We start from the raw sequence: 17,661 nt of genomic DNA on the forward strand, positions 1-17,661 counted from the left end.
CGATGGCCAGAACCGGATTGGACTGGATTGGATTTGATCGACGTGCATAGTGCGCGGTCCGTGCTGTCTGCCCCCAGTAAGCGTACCCGTACCCGCACATGGCGTCTAGGCCTGCCCCATGCGGCTGGGGAATCCGTGGGTTGGAATCGGACGACGTTGGCCAGGACTGGGATCAGCCTGACGGTAGTAACTATCGCCGCCGGGGTGGGCGTATGTGACAGACGTCAGGGACTGTGTAGGAGGTGTACTATAAAGTGCAGAATGACTTTGAGGAGTGCAGTATTCGACGCAATTTCTCCCATGCTTTTGCTGCGAGCGAGCTACACTCCCGGAGCAGAGGCACTGCCGCGAGGAAGCTGGAAGAGGAGGAGGCCGGAGTACTGCAATGGCCAATGCCAGCTGGCATCTGCGGGCCGGAGGGGAAGCCAAAGAAATGGGAGGAGATGGAGAGCTCGTGACCAACCACCGGTACTAGTACTCTATCTAACTACCCACTCTCGACATCTTTGACGAATGTCGGCTCTGCATGTCTACATATGGTGGCTGCTTCTTCACGACTCAGGCCCCCCACGACGCGCGAGAGGAGGGCCCAGCGCCGAAACGAGGTCGCTAGAGTAGAGTAGGTACCGGTACATATCTCAACTCTACTCCGACCACTCACCGGCCTCAACTCTAACCACCACTCACTGGCCCCCAACTCTAACTAACGCTACTCTATGCATACTCACCGACCTCGACAGCCGTCAAGTCATTGGCGCGTTTCGGAGTGTTTGAATTCTCCCTAAGTTCCCGTCGCTCTGCTCGTCAGTCCTGTTAGTCCGACACTAAGTCCTCACCTAGGTACCGGTACCCAGCAGCGTATCAAATTATCAGTCGCCTGCTCGCATACGCATCACGATCACGGCAGGTGAAGAATAAACTCCAAGAGGCTCGAGCGTCACTGTCTCATCGGATCGGGGTCGTTCGTTTGCCGTACCTATGTGGTTCTCCACGGAGAGGCGAGAATCGGCAACTTTGTCGGCAGCCGGGAGTCCGCTACGGTACAAGAGCAGTGGACATATTTACAGAGGTACATGGCCTCTTTACTTGCCTCGTTCTGTCACCCCTGCGGTATGTTCTTGCCACCGGGGAGGCCAAAGAATCGTAAAAGCGGTGGGGGCATTGTGAGGACAATTATGGAGGATGATGATGGATGGTATGCATCTACATAGCGAATGGAATAAGAGTCCGGGACCCAGTCTCTTGGTTTCGTCGTTTGCTTGCTTTCTTGCCGATCGCAAGAGTTGGGGCCGGTTGGTTCCGTGGTCATTGCAGGTCAACATAAGGAATTATACGAGATCATGGCTGCGCATGTACCAATGATACCAACCCTATCGAATTAGCGTCGATGACAGTCGTATCAATGATCAATCCAATCTTCCTTTACCGAAGCTTACTTCCGCGGACCTTCTTTCTTCTCGCTACATATCCTATGTCCGATGGCAGAGGCAATTTCATCTTCATTCGCGACTACTCTACTTTGCTTCCAGTGGACTCCCTCGAATGCGTCGAGTTCCTATCATCCTATAAACCCGCCTCTCTACTTACCGAAGGGATTGGGATTGATACCGACTACCAAGTGCTTATACATGTACGTACGTACCGGTGGTATTGTCGCTACCTATACATAGTACCGTAGTCTAAGTTCGGACCATTCACGATCACGATCGTGACAACAGCACCGTGCAGATGAAGCTTGGAGATCAGAGGAGCGCCGGCCGCCGCCGTGGTGCTCATGGATAATGATGATGATGATGATGATGAAACAAGTGGCAGCGCCACTTTCTGTAGTGTATGATACATACGGTAGGTAGTTATTATATGCGTTCTCGATCAGGAGTGGAAGTGACGGGCAGCGGGGTTCCTCTCGAGAACTCGTGCACTCGTGCATGAGCAACGTCAGAGTATGTACTCGGGAGTCGGGATCGAGGGAAACTCAATTACCGGTTGGTTGGGTTGACTTCCAGGAAGCGATATGCGGCATGCAGAAGACTGCAGGTTGGTTACCAAATACGTGGTAACGATACGTTCATCCTCGCCATTGGCCGATACGGCTGCGTTGGCGGTACACATTCCGTCTCTTATGTGGCCGCCCCATTGGTCCCGGACTCCTGGAATGTCGGTCCGAGTTCGCGGTGCAGATAGGGCGTAGTTAGACTCCAGAGTGTCGGTAGGTGGTGCGGATCACGATCATGAGTGGGAAGGAAGAGGGGGGAATGCAGTGGGGGGAATGCGGATGACTGCTAACTGGCCCATTCATGCTCGATGATGCAGCTCCCAGTGCGCTGGGAAAAATCAATCGACAAGATCTTGATCTTGAACTTGCACCACGAATAATGGCCATTGACCAGTCCCTGGCACCTGGCACCTGCACCACCATCAACGAATCCAAAATAGCAAGAGAGACAATCCATGATTCATTCCGTTTCGTCGGATCACACTGCACAGAGAACTCCAATTGTCAGCTGTCCCAGCTCCATGGACGCTTCAACAGTGAACAGAGCACTCTCCATGCTCCGGAACCTACGGACACTTCAACAGTGAACAGAGCACTCTCCATGCTCCGGAACCTACGGACACGCTTCCCTTTCGTCGAGCGAGCCATCGTGCAATGAATCGCCCAGGTGGCACCCAGTTTCGTGGGCAGGGCGGCAGGGCAGTTGCACACCCAGCTCTGATTCATCGCCACACCAATCCAATCCTCGTCACGAGCCCCGACGAAGTTACGAACGTGGGGGATGACACCAGACGTCGGCCGAGATTGTCCTCTCGCGAGTCTGTTTCTGGTTCGGTTGCTACCTGCCCACATACCTACATTCTATCTATGGGTTCGGATCGCGAGTGAAACCCAGTGAATGGCTTCGTGTGAATGTGAATGGCTCCCGGCAAGCATCACCCATCAGCCCTGCCCGGAATGTTTGTTCCTTTGACGAGCGTGATGACGACGCATCCATCCCGAGCGAGTGGACGTCAGGAGGGAGGGAGGGGGTGGCGACGTGCACCTATGATATGAGGTAGGTATGTACGGAGGACGATCGATCATCCCTTTCCAGTGGTACTGATACATACATGTGTAGAGTACGGAGGACGACGGTGACGATACCCTCTACCTAGGTGTAGATGGCTTGACCTGTCGATTGGTTATCCCAGACTACCAGAGCCAGTTCAATGTCTACAGTCAATTGCTACTCATTTGCTTTCAGCCCGAGAGATCTGCCACCTCCCCATTAACGACGGTACGCTGATGTACCGTACAAGACCGCCATGGTTGGCACGACGTCGACTGGGAGGCGTATCGTAACCAAGTATTACCCGTGCCTGTACAAGCAAGAACAGGACTCGCATGTGAGCATCGTGAGGAGAGCGATTTGTTTCATCGAAGCATCGAAACAACAATTCAACATTATCCCTATCGTAACCCACTGCCGTCGACAGCACTCTCGTCCTCACTCCCTACCTACCGCTACGAACCAAAAGTAATGAGATAGAAAACAAAAAAACATTATACAAGATGAAATGAAACGAAACCCCTTTTCCATTTCCATTTTATACATCGCATCATGAAGTCACACCTATGCCTTACGACTCTGCTTCTTCATGGCGTCCTTGTTCTCCTTCTGGCGCTCCTTCTCGAGGAACTTCTTCTGCTCGGCCGCACTCATGTTGCGCAGCTTGGCGTCGCGGTCTGCCTTCTTCTTCTCGGCAAGCTTGAACTCGCGCTCTTCCTTGGTGTCTTCCTCGATCGCGCGCTTGAGCTTGCGGGTCTCGTCTTCGCGGGTGGCCTTGACTTTGCGCAGCACCTCGGGACGGAAGTGGGCGTTCGCTGCGAGGTGGTCGGTGAGACGGATGAACGCGCTGACTAGACGCTGGAGCAGCTCGGGGTCGGTGGAGGACGAAGGCAGGGTGATCTCAAGCGTGATGCGCTTGCGCGCGGTCAATTCCGACAGCCTGGAGTGTGTCGTTAGTTATCGTTGCTACTCGATTTGCTACGTGGAAGATGAGGGAACTTACGTGGTGGGCTTCTCCTTGGGCAAGTCGGTAACGAGCAACAGCTCCAAGAAGCTCTGGCACTCCTTAACGACCTCCTTGAGTTCCTTGTACAGACACATATCACCAATCTCCTTGCTCTCGCCCATGACGGCCAACCACTCGGGCAGACCCTCCCAGTCACTCGTGCGGGTGAGGGAGAGATCGTAGCGCTCCTCGCGCCAGCGCCTCATCTGGCGCTTATTGACGAGAGCCCAGACAAAGTTATCATACTTGGAGTTTCCCTGGATCTTGGTGGGCTCAGCGCCGTCGAACGGCTGGATGATCATGGTGATGGTATCTTTCGGCATGGGCACCTGATCGAAAAAAAACGAGACGATGAGCTCGATCAACCACGAGATGGGATTGTTCCGGCGCTGCAGCTTGATGGCCGTGTGCATGAACGCGATGTTGTTACGCCCGGTAGCGTACGAGACGAATTCCTGGTGCGAGACATCCTTGACCGCGTCTTCGACGGCAAACTCTTGCAGGTCCGACGCGGGCTTCGTGAAGCCTACTTGAGCGAATTCTTTGGTGAGGACGGGCGCGATGGAGGCGAGGAAGCCGGCTGCGATCGCTTTGTTGCGGCGGGAACCCCAGATATGCAGGCCGACGACGATACAGAGCAGGAGGAGAACCCAGCCTTCGGCTTGGAACTCGGAGAGCGAGTGGCGCTCCCAGACTTCGTACCACTGGCTGGTAGGTAAGCCGGGTGTGCCGAAGGGTGTGCTGCTAGATGCAAATGAGAGGGGGGAGATTGAGGCAGCGGACTCGGCGACGGGAGATGGTGTCGCTGGAGATGGTGAAGCGAACTCGGCAAAGTCTATTGTACCCGAGTTGATGAGAAAGAGTTCGACGGCGACGAGTAGGGTTACAACAGAGATGGAGGACAGGTGGATAACATACCGTCGTCTGAGGGAGCAGCGCTGGCGATACTCGAGACTGAGCTCGCGGCCTTGAAGAAACCTCCGATTATATCGGCCATGATGAATGAATTTGGTGGAGCAGGATTGATGCTGCCACGTTTGAGGAGCTGGGGATATTTGGTGAGGGATGCAATGCCTTGGATGGAGGAGAAATGAAAAAGGAGATGAGACTTTGTATTCGACTCGGTCCGGGGAAGAGAGTGTCGTGTCGTCTTTCTCGCCGGGCGTACGCTAGTTAACGCTGCTAAGACACTCAACAACTGTGGCACCTGCTTAAAAGCCGGGCGTCGGCGTCGTGTCGCAACCATGGTCGATTGAGCCGCATCGCTGCGTACAACTCAGCGAACCGAACAGATGCCGGGGCCGATTGGGGAGCGTTTCATTCATCGCGGATGACAACCCCTTTCCATCTTTATTCCACCGCAGATATTTGGGATATGCATAGCTTTGATAACAGTTGGCATCGGTGAGAACGCGGTTTCAACATTCGACTGGTATTCGAATTCATTCTATACACATTCCGCCCGCACGCCCCCCACCCAGCCCCTACAGAAACTATTTACCTGCCGCATGCATGGCGGATCTAGTAGAAGGTCTTCTTGCCCTGCAGAATCCCAGAATTGATCAGTAACATGCTCCACGGACCACAGTAGTGGACTAGGGAAACGTACGGCAGCCATTCTGACCATGCCGTAGATGGAGCCAGCGACACCAACACCGAGGATGGCGAAGTAAGGAAGGAGAAGGACCCTAGACCGAGGGTGCTGTAGACTCACTGTCAGTCGAAGAACCGCATAGCGTCTTCCGTTCTGTCGTGATCGCCGAAACCACCAATAAACCGCCGTCGCCGCCGCCGTCGCCCGTGAAACAATCCCGTTCGGCTGCGCGTAACACCAAAAGCGCGAGCATGCGGTTTTTAGGTGAGCGCTGGGGAGTACGGAGTTGGAATGCGAGCAGCGGACTGCGAATGACGACAATCGGTGGTATCGGCGATACAGACGGAATCAGGTCATTTCGGGTCCTTCGATGAACGAACCTTGTTCCAAAGTCTCACGCCGTCATCCCTCTGGTAGAGCCTCTGGTACTGAGGGACCTTGTTCTCCTTGTAGATAAAGCCACTGTTTCGTTGAAGCCACCCGACGGGTTAGCCCACATATCCTCGGCTTCACACAATCACTGGTAGCCCCTCCACCCGCCCGGAATCTGCCGTCGGAGAAGGGGAACACGGGGAGGGGACGTACGCCATTGCGATTTCGTTCGATCGGTAAGAGTGGAGAGAGTTTCGTCGAGCGTGTAGTTGGTAGTGGAGGTGAATGCAGTTGTTCCGAGGATTGCTCTAGTGGGGGGGGGGAAATGGGGCGATGGAGATTCAATTTAGCGGAAGTCGGATGACATCGCTTATCGAATTACCTAATCGGATCTTATCAGATTACAACCATCAACTTGAATCAAACACAAGCGTGCGACCAGAGCTTCGTTACAGCTCCCCCACTCGACCATCCCCTCGACGAATCAGCCTCCACCGTCGACACGATGTCCTTCTACTTCGCGATAATAGGAACCAAAGACAACCCCATTTACGAGTGCGAGTTCGGGACCTCAAAGCAGGGCGGTGATGGAAACGCGAGGGTGAGCTTATTCCCACCAACTTTACGGAGGGCCGGTCATTAACGAAACGGGCCGAATCCAGTTCCCCGACGAGCAACGCGCTATGAATCAGTTTGTCCTCCACTCTGCCCTCGATATCGTCGAGGAGATACAATGGGTACAACGCGATCTATACCTTAAGACCGTCGACCGCTTCAACAACCTACTGGTATCATGTTTCCTCACAGCCGGCAGTACGGAACCCTCCCTCAACCCCGACGTGCACGCGGAGCTCTGACTCGAGAATAGATATCAAGCTGCTTCTACTCCACGACACGAAAGTCGAGGAACCCATACGGCAGTTCTTCGCGGACGTGCACGAGGCGTACATCAAGACGCTCATGAACCCATTCTACGACATCGACATGCGGATCACGAGCGTTATCTTCGACGCGAGAGTTAGGGCGGCTGCAAAAAAGTACCTATAAAGAGTTCTCGGTCCTACATACCTATATGGAATTTTCTACGGCGTTTTCGGGTCCCCTTTCTTTGTCTTGCTCTTATTCTAGACCTGTAATATATCCACACACCCTTCAGATGGTAATCGAAAAGAGATTGTGCTAGTAAAGTCATATGTGGCTAGTTAAACGTGTTTACATCGACATTTTGGATCACACGCACTATTCTGTAGGCAGGCGAAGAGCGACCCAGCGAGGCAGGAAAACACCAAAGCGATCTAACTTGTCTGCCTGGAACACACCTTTTTACGGTTCTGTGGGTAGTAGTGCGTAGATACGATGTTGGGCTGGTAGTATCTAGGTAGGTAGAAGAGAATAGGATATGGCATAATATGTGAAGCAGGAAGAGAGCGGGGTGTTTTGATGGGACGCCACAATGGCCCGGACACGGGGGCGGAGGCGGACAATGGCGAGACAAAGGAAATTATACGGGGAAGGTAGGCACGGTCAGAAAACCAGAGATTCCGACCCGCGTATGGTCAGTGGAGAAGAACGGCGGGATCTGACGAGTTAACAAGTTGAGGCCCGGTTACGGATGGTGGTAGCGATAAACACAGTCCCAGGGGGAGCAGGAGCAGGAAGTGGCGGATCCGAGGGTAGTTAGAGATGAGGTGTCGCTGGGCCGGCTGGCGGTATTCTTTCCTTCCTTCTTTCCTTCTTGTCTGCATCTCCACATCTGATTTCCTTGGTGCGCTGCAAGACAGGGCTGGGAGGAGAGCAAAAGAGAAACCCACCCACACCGAGCTCACGGTCAGCGGCCGGGGACAGTGGGGTCAAATCGGACATGTAATACAGCCATGATGTAGTAAGGTCGAATGCTGTGATGATTAAACAAGAAAAACGTGGAGGCGAGAAGAGAAGAGAAGACCCCAGCATAATATCCTCAGTGGGAAGCAGGTGAATCGCAGCTGAGTATTTCTGGCATAGCATGTTTATTCTCATCCACATCTCCCGGACGCATCGAAGCCAGCACAACAGCGCCGGAGCGTGAGATGGAAGAGTAATCCAGGCGCTCAGAATCGCGGGGCACCTACCATTTCATAAGGGTCGAAGTCACATATCCAGCACGGAAAAAACCCCCGCGTGGTCTAGTGGTATACAACCTAGGCCATGCAATCGGCGAGGGGAGTTGAGGAAAAGGTTTAGGTTCAGCCCAGGTGAAAGACCTTTCTTCTCAGCTCTCCTGGGGCTTCCAAGCCACCCACCGAGGGTGGTGACGGTTTTTGTTTTTGACGTGGCGGGTGGATCACGAGACATCACTCGGTAATACCACGTGACATGACTGCTCGCCGTCCTGGTCGGCGTGGATCATTCCCATCTGCTGCGAGGGGGGCACTGATATCTCTACTTCTCCAGCTGTTTCCAAACCACAATATCTCGCAGCAGAGACTATGCCAGTGCTGTTGCCAGCCGTAACTGGGCTCCTGGTGGCAGCAAGATTCGCTTTGGTAAGAGTTTTTGGAGGGACGAGCGGAAGAGCGGTGGTGCTGCTCGAAGACCCTCTTTTTACTCCGCATTCGGTACGGGAGGAACATTGTTGCCGAATTCCCCCGCTGCCGATGAGTCCCTTGCGGAAGGCCTTACAACCCTCAATTGGATACCTACGTCATCAGAGGATCCGTCATTCAGCGCGGTCACAACAATCACTCGGGGAGGGGCTCGAGATTTATAATTACTGATACTTCCACCCCTCAGCGACTGGCCTGCCGGTAGTTACTCCCCTCCTCCTCCAATGGCTATTCTCCTCCTTCAACAGGAAACACACCTTCCACCGCCGCCGTCATTTGCCCAGCAAGAGAGCATATTCTACTCTACTATGCTGAAGACACTCGAAAAGTCAGAGTATGAAAGGGATACATGTATAGTATCGGCGTCATCGGTTTCTGGAAAGTCCATCGACCATGGTTCGGCATCACTAATTCTTGTCTGCCCCTACTCTGGAGCAGCATCGAGAAGGGGAGAAACGGTCTAAAAAACATATTCCAGATTCGCTCGCAAAACCGCTCGCATCATATCGTAGGTATACAGCTTTTTCCACCCGTTCCCTCTCACCGCTTCGTCATTTCTGTCTCCTCGGCAAAGTAGCCGCCGAACTGTTCTTCACGATAGTTACCACTCCGTGGCAGCCCATCGAAACCTAATATCCTCAACGTACTGAAAAAAAACAAGAAGTATAAAATGACACAATGATGACACAAAGAAAAGAAAAAAACACTCCTAATGATATCTGCTCGCCTTTAATAATGCTATGGCCTTTGGAGACGATTCGACACCAGGCACGAAACCACATCCATCCTTCACTCGTCTTCCGGGTTCGTTAGGCTAGGTTGATCATGATGATATCGCGGCCGTCGGGCTCCTCCAAGCACGCCTCGACCCTAGCTCTGATGGACTCCAGCCCACCATAACAGTGCACCTCTCTCGGAAACAGTTCCTTCTTTCCCCTTCCAGCAAATTGGAACTCATACCCCTTCTCGAAGCGCTCCACAAAGATCTCCCACGGAATATGCAGCTTTGCGTCCTTAACGCACTGCCTGAACTGGCGGCCGCACCACTTCTTAGCCGGATTGCTGAGATGCGTGACCACAAGCCGCGGCCAGAGAAAGGTCGACCAGTTCTTGCCGCCGGGCGCCGACATGACGGCCCAGTTCATCCGCACGAACATCTGCTCCGAGCTCTTGCGGGGCTCCTGAGGGTGCGCCCTGTCGAACTGCTCCCAGTGCTCCCGCATCATGTCCTGGCCGCGCAGGAACGCTGCCATGAGCCGCTCGAACTGGTTGCTGGCCGAGTTGGGGTCCTCGAGCTCGTCCGTGGACATGGCAGAGGTCTCGTCGAGCACGCGGTACCACGCGATGGCGATGTAGACGTCGTGCAGGGCGCGGAAGAACGTGAAGTTGTGGTAGTCGTCCGCGGTGATCTCCCGGCTCGGGAGCCAGTCGTTGTACATGTGGTGGAGCCGGAGCTTCTCGTCCAGGATGCCGAGCCGGGCATCCGTGAGCGGGGGGTTGATGGCGTTGTATGCCGCTTCGAGGAGGGCTCGCGGGGACGGTGAGCTCGGCCTCGGGGCGGCTGCGGCGGACTCGGAGTAGGAGTAGAACTCGAAGCCGTAATGCTTATTCCCACATTCGAGGAAGAGGTCCCCGAACGGGATGTTTGGCGCCTTCGGAGGGCTCTTCCACTCCCCATCGGTGGGTGGGCGCTTGGGCTGTAGGTGTGCGATGGGTGGCTGGGCTGGGTCGCTGACGAGGAGACCAACCTGGGAGGAAGCCTCTACCACCGTCGTCGTGCCCAATATGGTCTGAGGCATCTGGATGGTGTTGGAGGACGACGGGATGTTTGCTGTTACTGGTATCTGGAGGTTTTCATGGTAGCGAGAGCGAGAGCGGGTAGTATTGCGGAGGTTGTAGTTGTGGTTGTGGTTGTCGTCGTATTTAGCAGCGGTCCTGGCCATGGTCCGGATCGTGATTTGGTATTAGGTTTCGTCGCCATGAACTGCTGGAAGTAATCATAGGAAAGCTCAATGTTTAGAGCTAAAGCTTGAGGTTAGACCGCCCTGTCTGCAACCAAGCGCATGCGTACCGAAATGCATCCAGGCTTAACTACTTGGGCTCGAGGATGCCGTCCACTCTTGGTCGGTGCTCCAAGCTCCCACCGAGCCCCCGAGTGAGCACAACAAATCCAGAAAACACACGGAATCCGCCCATCCCATCCAGCGCCAGGAGTCCACCCATCCATACCGTCCAGCCCATCCGACACGAGTCGCCTGGCCTGACGCTAGACCGGCACATACCATCACTCATCAGCGACCCGAACTGAACCCAAAATCCTGCGAAACCCGAGGGACTCGGACCATAATCGTATGGCCACGACGCTCCCACAGATTCAGCTACGTACGTTCACTCTTTCGATCACGTCGCCGCCGTCGGAGGTTAAACGCTATGGAAGTCTCACCGCCGTCCAGCGGCCAACCCAGAGAGTTTCACATACGTACTTCTACCTCCTAGCTACTATGTACGAGCGGCGAGGGCATTCTCGCCCGCCCAATCCGATAACCGCGGCCTGGCCATGATTGGGATCAGTATGCGTGTCTACATAGAAAGTTAGCCGTTGCTAGGTCTCGGTCCCTAGGCGAACCCGGTGAGGAAGTTAATCGCGCTAGACGACGAGCCTACGGAGCCTGTGGGAGAGATGATGTATCATACGTGGAGGATTCAATGGACTTACCAGGGAAAGGACCAGATTTCTCGGTATAACAAGCAGGTACGTACTTGGGCAGGTATGCTTTGTTCCGTGCTGGAAACATCTTGTTTTTTTGTCCATTCATTGATTGCATGCGACCTATCTAGATCATGGCAATATCATCTACCCGTGTGTCCCCCCGTTTCCTCGCTACTGTCCAACCCAACTTTCATCAGGCGGCCCGATGTGGCTTCCCCTGCCCTCCGCCCTGGCCGTTCCCGAAAGTATATTTCCACCGTTCGCGCCCTCGGGTCGTCCCTCCTCCTCCTCCTCCTCCTCCTCGCTTCAGCCCCGCTCTCTCTTCCCGCTCCCTGAGCTCCTACTCGGATGCCTCGCTTGCTGCATCTTCCTCATCGGCCTCTGGTATTCGTCTGCCCACATCAGTGGTGGAGAGGAACTCTAGGATGGCCTTACTGCATCGCTCATCTGCGAAGAGGTCCCGGATTTTGAAGCGGTCTTTGCCCCTCCTTGTCTGCTTCCGGACTTCTGCCTAGAGTGCCTTTGGCTGACTTTTCCATTCAGGGCAATTTTTGAAGAGGTGCTCCCGGGTCTGTGTCTTGTAGCGGCACTAGCCGCACCGGGCATCCACGCGGATTTTGGTCCACTGGAGGTACTGGCCGGTGAGGCAGTGATCTGTGTGCTGGAAACATCCAACCAACCCGACCCTGGCTGGAGCTTGAAGGCTGGGTGAGATATGATGAAGGATCGTTGAAACTACCCACCCGGCTCGCTCCACCTGGCAGCCTCCAACAGGGGGGAGGGTGGTTCATACTATCGAGCATAACCAGGTGAGGCGTCGTCACTGCTGTACAGTAACCTGTCACTCCTCGCCCACAGGTATGTAGTCGGGTCCCCGGAACCAACAGTTGCAGGCATTCAGGATCCAACCCCAACCCCAGATGCAGCACGCACCCCGAAGCACTCTGTATCATCCATCGTCCGTCACACGGAGCAAATCACGACCACGATTACGATAACGCCTATATCGCGAGCCCTCTTTCTTTGCTCTTTCTCTTCTCTATCCGGCAGCTACCTACAAAGTCGAGAAACACGGAGTGTCGCTGCCACTGTCGCACCCATGCATGGCGAGTGAGATCCTGTGCGAACCTGCGGACTGCGGACTGCGGGCACCCCCCTTGCCCCCCGCTTTTCTCCACTCGACTCCGCTCCCCGATCTCGCCTACGCATACGCACACGCACACGCAGACTCCCTGCCTCGCGATATATAATCGATAACCCGCATACATCCTACCTCCCTCAGTTGCTTATCGTGCGGCGTGCAGTCGCGAATAGACCCGGACTAGTTATAGCTGTAGCAGTGGCACATGCGATGCGGGGACGAGACGAGCGATGCGATCGGGGATGGTGCGCTACGATCGTCCTCACTTCGTTTCGTCATTTTGTTACTTCGTCGCTTCGTCACTTCGTCACTTCGTCCCCCGTCCTCCCCCGCTTCGTGGTTCGCGGTTCGTACTTATGTTACATGTGTGTATGTGATTCGGATTGCGGGGTAGACGGGGGTAGACGGGGCTGTTCACGGTTCACAGCCTACAGGGAGAAGGGAGAAGAGAAGGGATGGAAGCACCACCGGGTAGGCACTTGCACTGTACTCTGGACTCTAACTTACTCCGAACCATAATGAAGAGAGAGAGATGAGAATGAATTACGTACCGTATGTACGACTACTAGTACTACGGACCAGGAGAAATAGAATACCTATAATAACTAGACCAACGACCTTCCCCCCAAGAAACTCCGTTTATGTGTGATGAGAAAAGGAATGTATGTACAAAAGAGCTGATGTTGCTAGGGATTAGAACAGAAAAAAAGAAGAAAGAAAAGAAAGAAAAGCAACGGGAAAGAAGAGCGAAAAGCGAAGAAAAAGGCACAAACAGTAGGGGAGAATGAAACAAAATGAAACAAAAATGAAGTGAGAAAGCAAAACCGATACCGATACCCAAGCCGATAAATGCAAAGATCATGAACATAGACGCTGAAAACCGACAAGACGTATAAACAAAACAAAACAAAAAAAAGGTTCGAAACCACAAACATCCCATCCCGCTCGCAAGAAACAGGAGCAACCAACATGAAGGATCCCAAACCAAACCAAAAAAACAACACCGTCACTCGCTCGCCCGCCGCATGATCACCGCTGCTCAAACAACCTCGCGCCCATAGGCGCCTCCCTGTACCTCCCCCCCTTGACCCAAGCGCCCCTAACACTGCGCCCATCACCATCACCCTCTCTATCGACATCCTCCTCGACCGGCCACAAATCGAACCTAAAGCTATCCCTATGCTCCAGGGGGATGAGACGCCTCCCCCACTGATCCTCGAAGCGGACCTCACCATGCGGCCACATCTTGCGTGCGATGACCGGATGAGTCACGGCCTTTTTTGGCGGCGTGGCCGCCCGCCGGATGATGCTGACTCCCGGCCGCAGGAATGTCACCTCCTCGTCCTCCGAGGAGTCATCGCCACCACCGTTTGAGGGCTCGTGCTCGTTCACCCGCAGGTCCACCTCCTCGTCTGCGCGGCTGGGTGAGCGCACCCGCGGCGGTGATCGCACTGTCGGCTGACGTCCGAACAGGGACTCTGGTGGGATCCGCCACGATGGCGGCGGCGACGAGGGAGGCGACGAGTGCATGTCTGTGCGTGGAGGCGTCAGGTACCCTGATGCTTTCTCGTGCGTGCTGCTGCTGGTGGTGGTGGTGACATCCGCTGTGGATATGTTGGGGCTGCGGTTGGGGCTGCGGTTGGGACTGCCGGCCCAGCCCAGGCCCGAGGCTATGCCCGCGTCCAGCTCCGGACCTAAGTCGTCGTCATCGTGGAAGCTGCGCCGCGATGAATTGCGCGAGAGCTTCTGTTTCTTGGCTGGGTTTGACGACGGTTGGTCGTCCGAGGGCATATAGAACGCCACTGGCGCGGGGAATATCTCGACTCTGTCCAGGAAGCGGACGAACTTCTTTAGCTTCTGGGAGGGCGATGTCGATTCCGATGAGGAGGTGGAGGCAGAGGAGGGGGAGGGTTCCTGGGAGGGCTTGCGCATGGCCGACGTAAGGGTCGACTGCACCCGCTTCTTGGTGGAAGCGGAGATCAGCGACGGCAGCGTGGAAAAAGTGTTCCCCATTGCGTCCGAGTTGTCGTAGTAATAAGACTCGATTCCGGCTGGGTCGTCGAGGTAGTAGAATGGCACGATGTCGGCGTCGTCCTCGTAGTCTTGGGGGGTTAGCGCGGGGGTGAGCGGGCCGCCCATGGTGGTATTCCGGGCACACAAGGAAGTAGTGTTGTTTCTTCCTCCTCTTCTTCTTCCTCTTCTTCGGAGTGGGGGGAAATCCCAAGCGGCTTTTATATTTTCAAGTTTCTTTTTATTTATTTATGCGAAGAGGCCTTTGCGGGGAGTACAGGGAAGATGGGGAGGGGAGCGGATGAAGGGAGGGGAGGGAGGGGTGTATAGGCCTGCAGTTGTGGGGTGCTTGCGAAAAGGCCCAGGAGATCTAGATGAACGGAGGGGATCCGAATGGGCAGGCAGGTCGGTCAGGGTCAGTTGACTGTGTGGACCGTTTATTCTTTTTTTCCCTTTCTTTTCTTTTCTTTTCTTTTTCTTTTCTTTCCCCGCTGCCGATATTCGAAAGGGAGGACTTGAGTTTCGTTCCGTTGTTGAGACCGGCGGGACGTCCGTAGGAGGAAAGCCGTGAAGAGGACTGTCAAGTATCTACTTCGATCTCGGCCTTTGTCTTTAGAGTAGGTAGATGAAGAGTCGTTCGTGTGATCGTCGCAGCAGACACGGCAGCTGAAGAAAGCGAGGAAGGAAGGAAGGGATCGTCGGGTGAATATCAACCAATACTGAATTCAACCTTCCAGATTGGGACAATATTTCGGATATCGGATAAAAATAAATAAAATGGTGGAAAAGATTTTTGAGAAAGAATTGACTGGGCGCCTGGGGGTTTCTGTTTGCTCGATTCGTACCACTTGTGTCTTGAAACGACCGGAGGGGGATATGTGGGGAGGGGATGGGGGCGGGGGAGGTGGATCCAGAGGAAGTGCAGGAAGAGGCGAGGGAAACACGAGCGAGAACTTCTTTTTCTCCAGAAGAAAGTTTTGTGGACGGCACGAGGGGCAGCCTTTATACGGACACGGGCTGAGCGAAAGGCTGGCAAAGATGCTCCGGTATCGGCATCAGTACGTTGGCCGCGCCTGACACGGATTCTGACTGCTGCCTGTGAGTGTGAGTGTGTGGGTGGGTGTGCGTGGGTGCGTGAGTGCATGCGTGCGCCCTCATTATCGGCGCTATGTATTCGGTCTCACTGTGACATGAGCAGCAGCACGGTACGGTGCGCCGGGAGAGACATGAGCTCGAGGCAGAGGAGGGTGAGGACCGGAGGGTCTACGTTTAGTTTTCTTTGCCTCGCTCCTGCCTCCCTCCCTCTCAGCAGCAGCAGCAACAGTGCGAATTGTAACGGGCGATGATGTGCTTCTTCTTGTCCTTCACCATCGTCATCATCTTTTCTTCATCATCATCCACTAACTAGCGGGCTTGGGGACGGGAGGGGGGGCTGTGAGTGAGCAACAAAACCACCAGGACCAGGCAGGGCATCCCCATCCCCATCCCATCCTCCATCCCAGTCACCGTTATGGCGGGTATCACTCGCACGCTCGCTCGCAAAACAAAAAACGAAACCCGCGATGTGCGCCGACATGGATGGCAGGATGCTGGGGTGGGTAAGGTAACTAAGGACTCACGTTGCACATACTAATAGCTCAGCTGCATCGCCCATGCCCATGCAGCAGCTGCGAGCAGGCCGATCCGCTCGCCTCCAGACGTGCTCAGGCAAGGTACATACAAATGTTCGCCAATATTTCAAATCCGCGCGGTGCTGGGGATGATCCTCCCCCCCCCCCCCCACCCTCAACCCTCCCCCGTCGTTCGTCGTTCGTCGGCGTCGGCGGCGGTGGGGCGAATGAGCCGATGCCGACGATCAGCCAACCACAGTGGGGAGAAGGATGCCCACTCACTGCGCTCCATGCCTCTTTGAAGTTGCTCCACCTCCACCGAAGAGAACAAATCTATTACTAGAAAATGGGCTCCGGAATCCAGAGGCAGTGAGCCTTGGGGCACCGCTTCGATAAGCGAAAGAACCATGGAAGCATGTGGAATGCGAGAGCTTACAGTATGTACTACAGACCAGCAGAGTAGAGCACAAGTGTACTATACATGTTCTCCAGAACATCAGCCTTCCCCTCCCCTCCCCTCGCTCCCATCGTCGAACTGAACGGAACGCTGATTGCCAGGACTTAGGTATGAGGTATGTACACAGCCCCCCAACTGGCAACTGGCAACTGGCGGCTGCTAGATGTTCCTGTGATTTGATTCGCGCCGTCTTGTCCGTTCCATCCGTCTCGTCCGTCGTCGTTTCTCTTCGGACAAGCCAGGAACCAGGAAGTTTCATCCGGGCTCATACGGCTTCCCAGCAACTGTCGACGGGGTGTGTGGGTTGTAGTGTACGTACAGTCTTGATCGACGACGTCATCCATCACGTCGACCATCCTCGAGGCCCTCGAGGCCCGGCGACGCGTTTCGTACATACCCTACCCTAACCACCCTCCCCCACCTACCCAGCGGACTAGGTATGCTATCCGTCCCATCCTATGCTAAGCCTGGGCTTAAGTCTTGAGAACTCGGGAACGAGAGTTGTGAGCACAGTACCACACCGTATGTACCGCACCGCGCTGCCGTGCAGGCATGCTGATGCTGGTACTTAGTCGCCGCATGCACTTTGCACAAGCCAGAGTGGGGACGTGTGTCATATGTCACCCCCCCCCCCCCCCTTTGGTACCGGTAGAAGTGGGTACTTGCGAGCCACCAGGGTTGGGGGGGGTTGTCGTTCTTTTTGTGATTGCACAGTGTTATCTTTCTTTTTGTCCTATTTGGGATTACAGCGGTTCGTGATTGGGTGGAGGGTATTATCCTTCTTTTCGTGATTGGGTGGAGGGTATTATCCTTCTTTTCGTGATTGGACGGTGTTATCGTTCTTTTTGTTTATCGTTCATTTTGTCCTGTTTTGGATTACAGCAGGATAAGTTTTGTTTTGTGATTGAGCGGTATTATTCTTCTTTTTACGATTGGACGGTATTTAAGTATGGTATTATCATTCTTTTCTGTCCCGTTTCGGAATTATATATCCGCTTTTGCGCTTCACAGTGCACACCGGCCCTGATTCGGAGCTGCGCAGGCTGCAGCATACCGCAACGTACCGTACTCGTGAGACGGTGCTCGATGGGGTTCTACACGAACGCCGAAGCGACCGTCTCGTCTTCTC

At 54.5% G+C, this 17,661-nt stretch overlaps 6 protein-coding genes across 6 annotated transcripts; 2 read left to right on the forward strand and 4 right to left on the reverse strand.

Moving 5' to 3' along the window:
• Window positions 1–242: 242 nt before the first annotated feature.
• BZA05DRAFT_403948 (uncharacterized protein) lies at window positions 243–1,246 on the forward strand. Its single transcript, XM_051484253.1, has one exon. It carries the CDS (start codon window positions 262–264, stop codon window positions 508–510), a length of 249 nt encoding a protein of 82 aa, XP_051337838.1. The 5' UTR covers window positions 243–261; the 3' UTR covers window positions 511–1,246.
• Window positions 1,247–3,611: 2,365 nt separating this feature from the next.
• BZA05DRAFT_446684 (uncharacterized protein) lies at window positions 3,612–5,050 on the reverse strand (the record flags this gene model as incomplete). Its single annotated transcript, XM_051487098.1, has 3 exons — window positions 3,612–3,987; window positions 4,051–4,888; window positions 4,972–5,050. The coding sequence occupies 3 exons, from the start codon at window positions 5,048–5,050 to the stop codon at window positions 3,612–3,614; spliced, it is 1,293 nt and encodes a 430-aa protein (XP_051337839.1).
• A 416-nt stretch (window positions 5,051–5,466) lies between these two features.
• BZA05DRAFT_475450 (uncharacterized protein) lies at window positions 5,467–6,351 on the reverse strand. Its single transcript, XM_051488191.1, has 4 exons — window positions 6,233–6,351; window positions 6,028–6,109; window positions 5,663–5,755; window positions 5,467–5,595 (listed from the first exon to the last, which is right to left on the reverse strand). The coding sequence occupies exons 1-4, from the start codon at window positions 6,235–6,237 to the stop codon at window positions 5,575–5,577; spliced, it is 201 nt and encodes a 66-aa protein (XP_051337840.1). The 5' UTR covers window positions 6,238–6,351; the 3' UTR covers window positions 5,467–5,574.
• An 86-nt stretch (window positions 6,352–6,437) lies between these two features.
• Window positions 6,438–7,293, forward strand: BZA05DRAFT_403954 (Sedlin). Its single transcript, XM_051484254.1, has 3 exons — window positions 6,438–6,620; window positions 6,682–6,832; window positions 6,888–7,293. Exons 1-3 carry the CDS (start codon window positions 6,525–6,527, stop codon window positions 7,064–7,066), a joined length of 426 nt encoding a protein of 141 aa, XP_051337841.1. The 5' UTR covers window positions 6,438–6,524; the 3' UTR covers window positions 7,067–7,293.
• Window positions 7,294–9,390: 2,097 nt separating this feature from the next.
• Window positions 9,391–10,547, reverse strand: BZA05DRAFT_475452 (uncharacterized protein; the record flags this gene model as incomplete). The annotated part of the gene is made up of 1 exon (XM_051488192.1): window positions 9,391–10,547. The coding sequence occupies one exon, from the start codon at window positions 10,545–10,547 to the stop codon at window positions 9,414–9,416; it is 1,134 nt and encodes a 377-aa protein (XP_051337842.1). The 3' UTR covers window positions 9,391–9,413.
• Window positions 10,548–13,484: 2,937 nt separating this feature from the next.
• BZA05DRAFT_340175 (uncharacterized protein) lies at window positions 13,485–14,387 on the reverse strand (the record flags this gene model as incomplete). The annotated part of the gene is made up of 2 exons (XM_051480959.1): window positions 13,485–13,730; window positions 13,791–14,387. 2 exons carry the CDS (start codon window positions 14,385–14,387, stop codon window positions 13,485–13,487), a joined length of 843 nt encoding a protein of 280 aa, XP_051337843.1.
• Window positions 14,388–17,661: the final 3,274 nt, after the last annotated feature.

Source organism: Tricharina praecox (assembly GCF_024521635.1).
Source record: "Tricharina praecox strain CBS 144465 chromosome Unknown BZA05scaffold_19, whole genome shotgun sequence".
NCBI classification, from domain to species: Eukaryota; Fungi; Ascomycota; class Pezizomycetes; order Pezizales; family Pyronemataceae; genus Tricharina; species Tricharina praecox.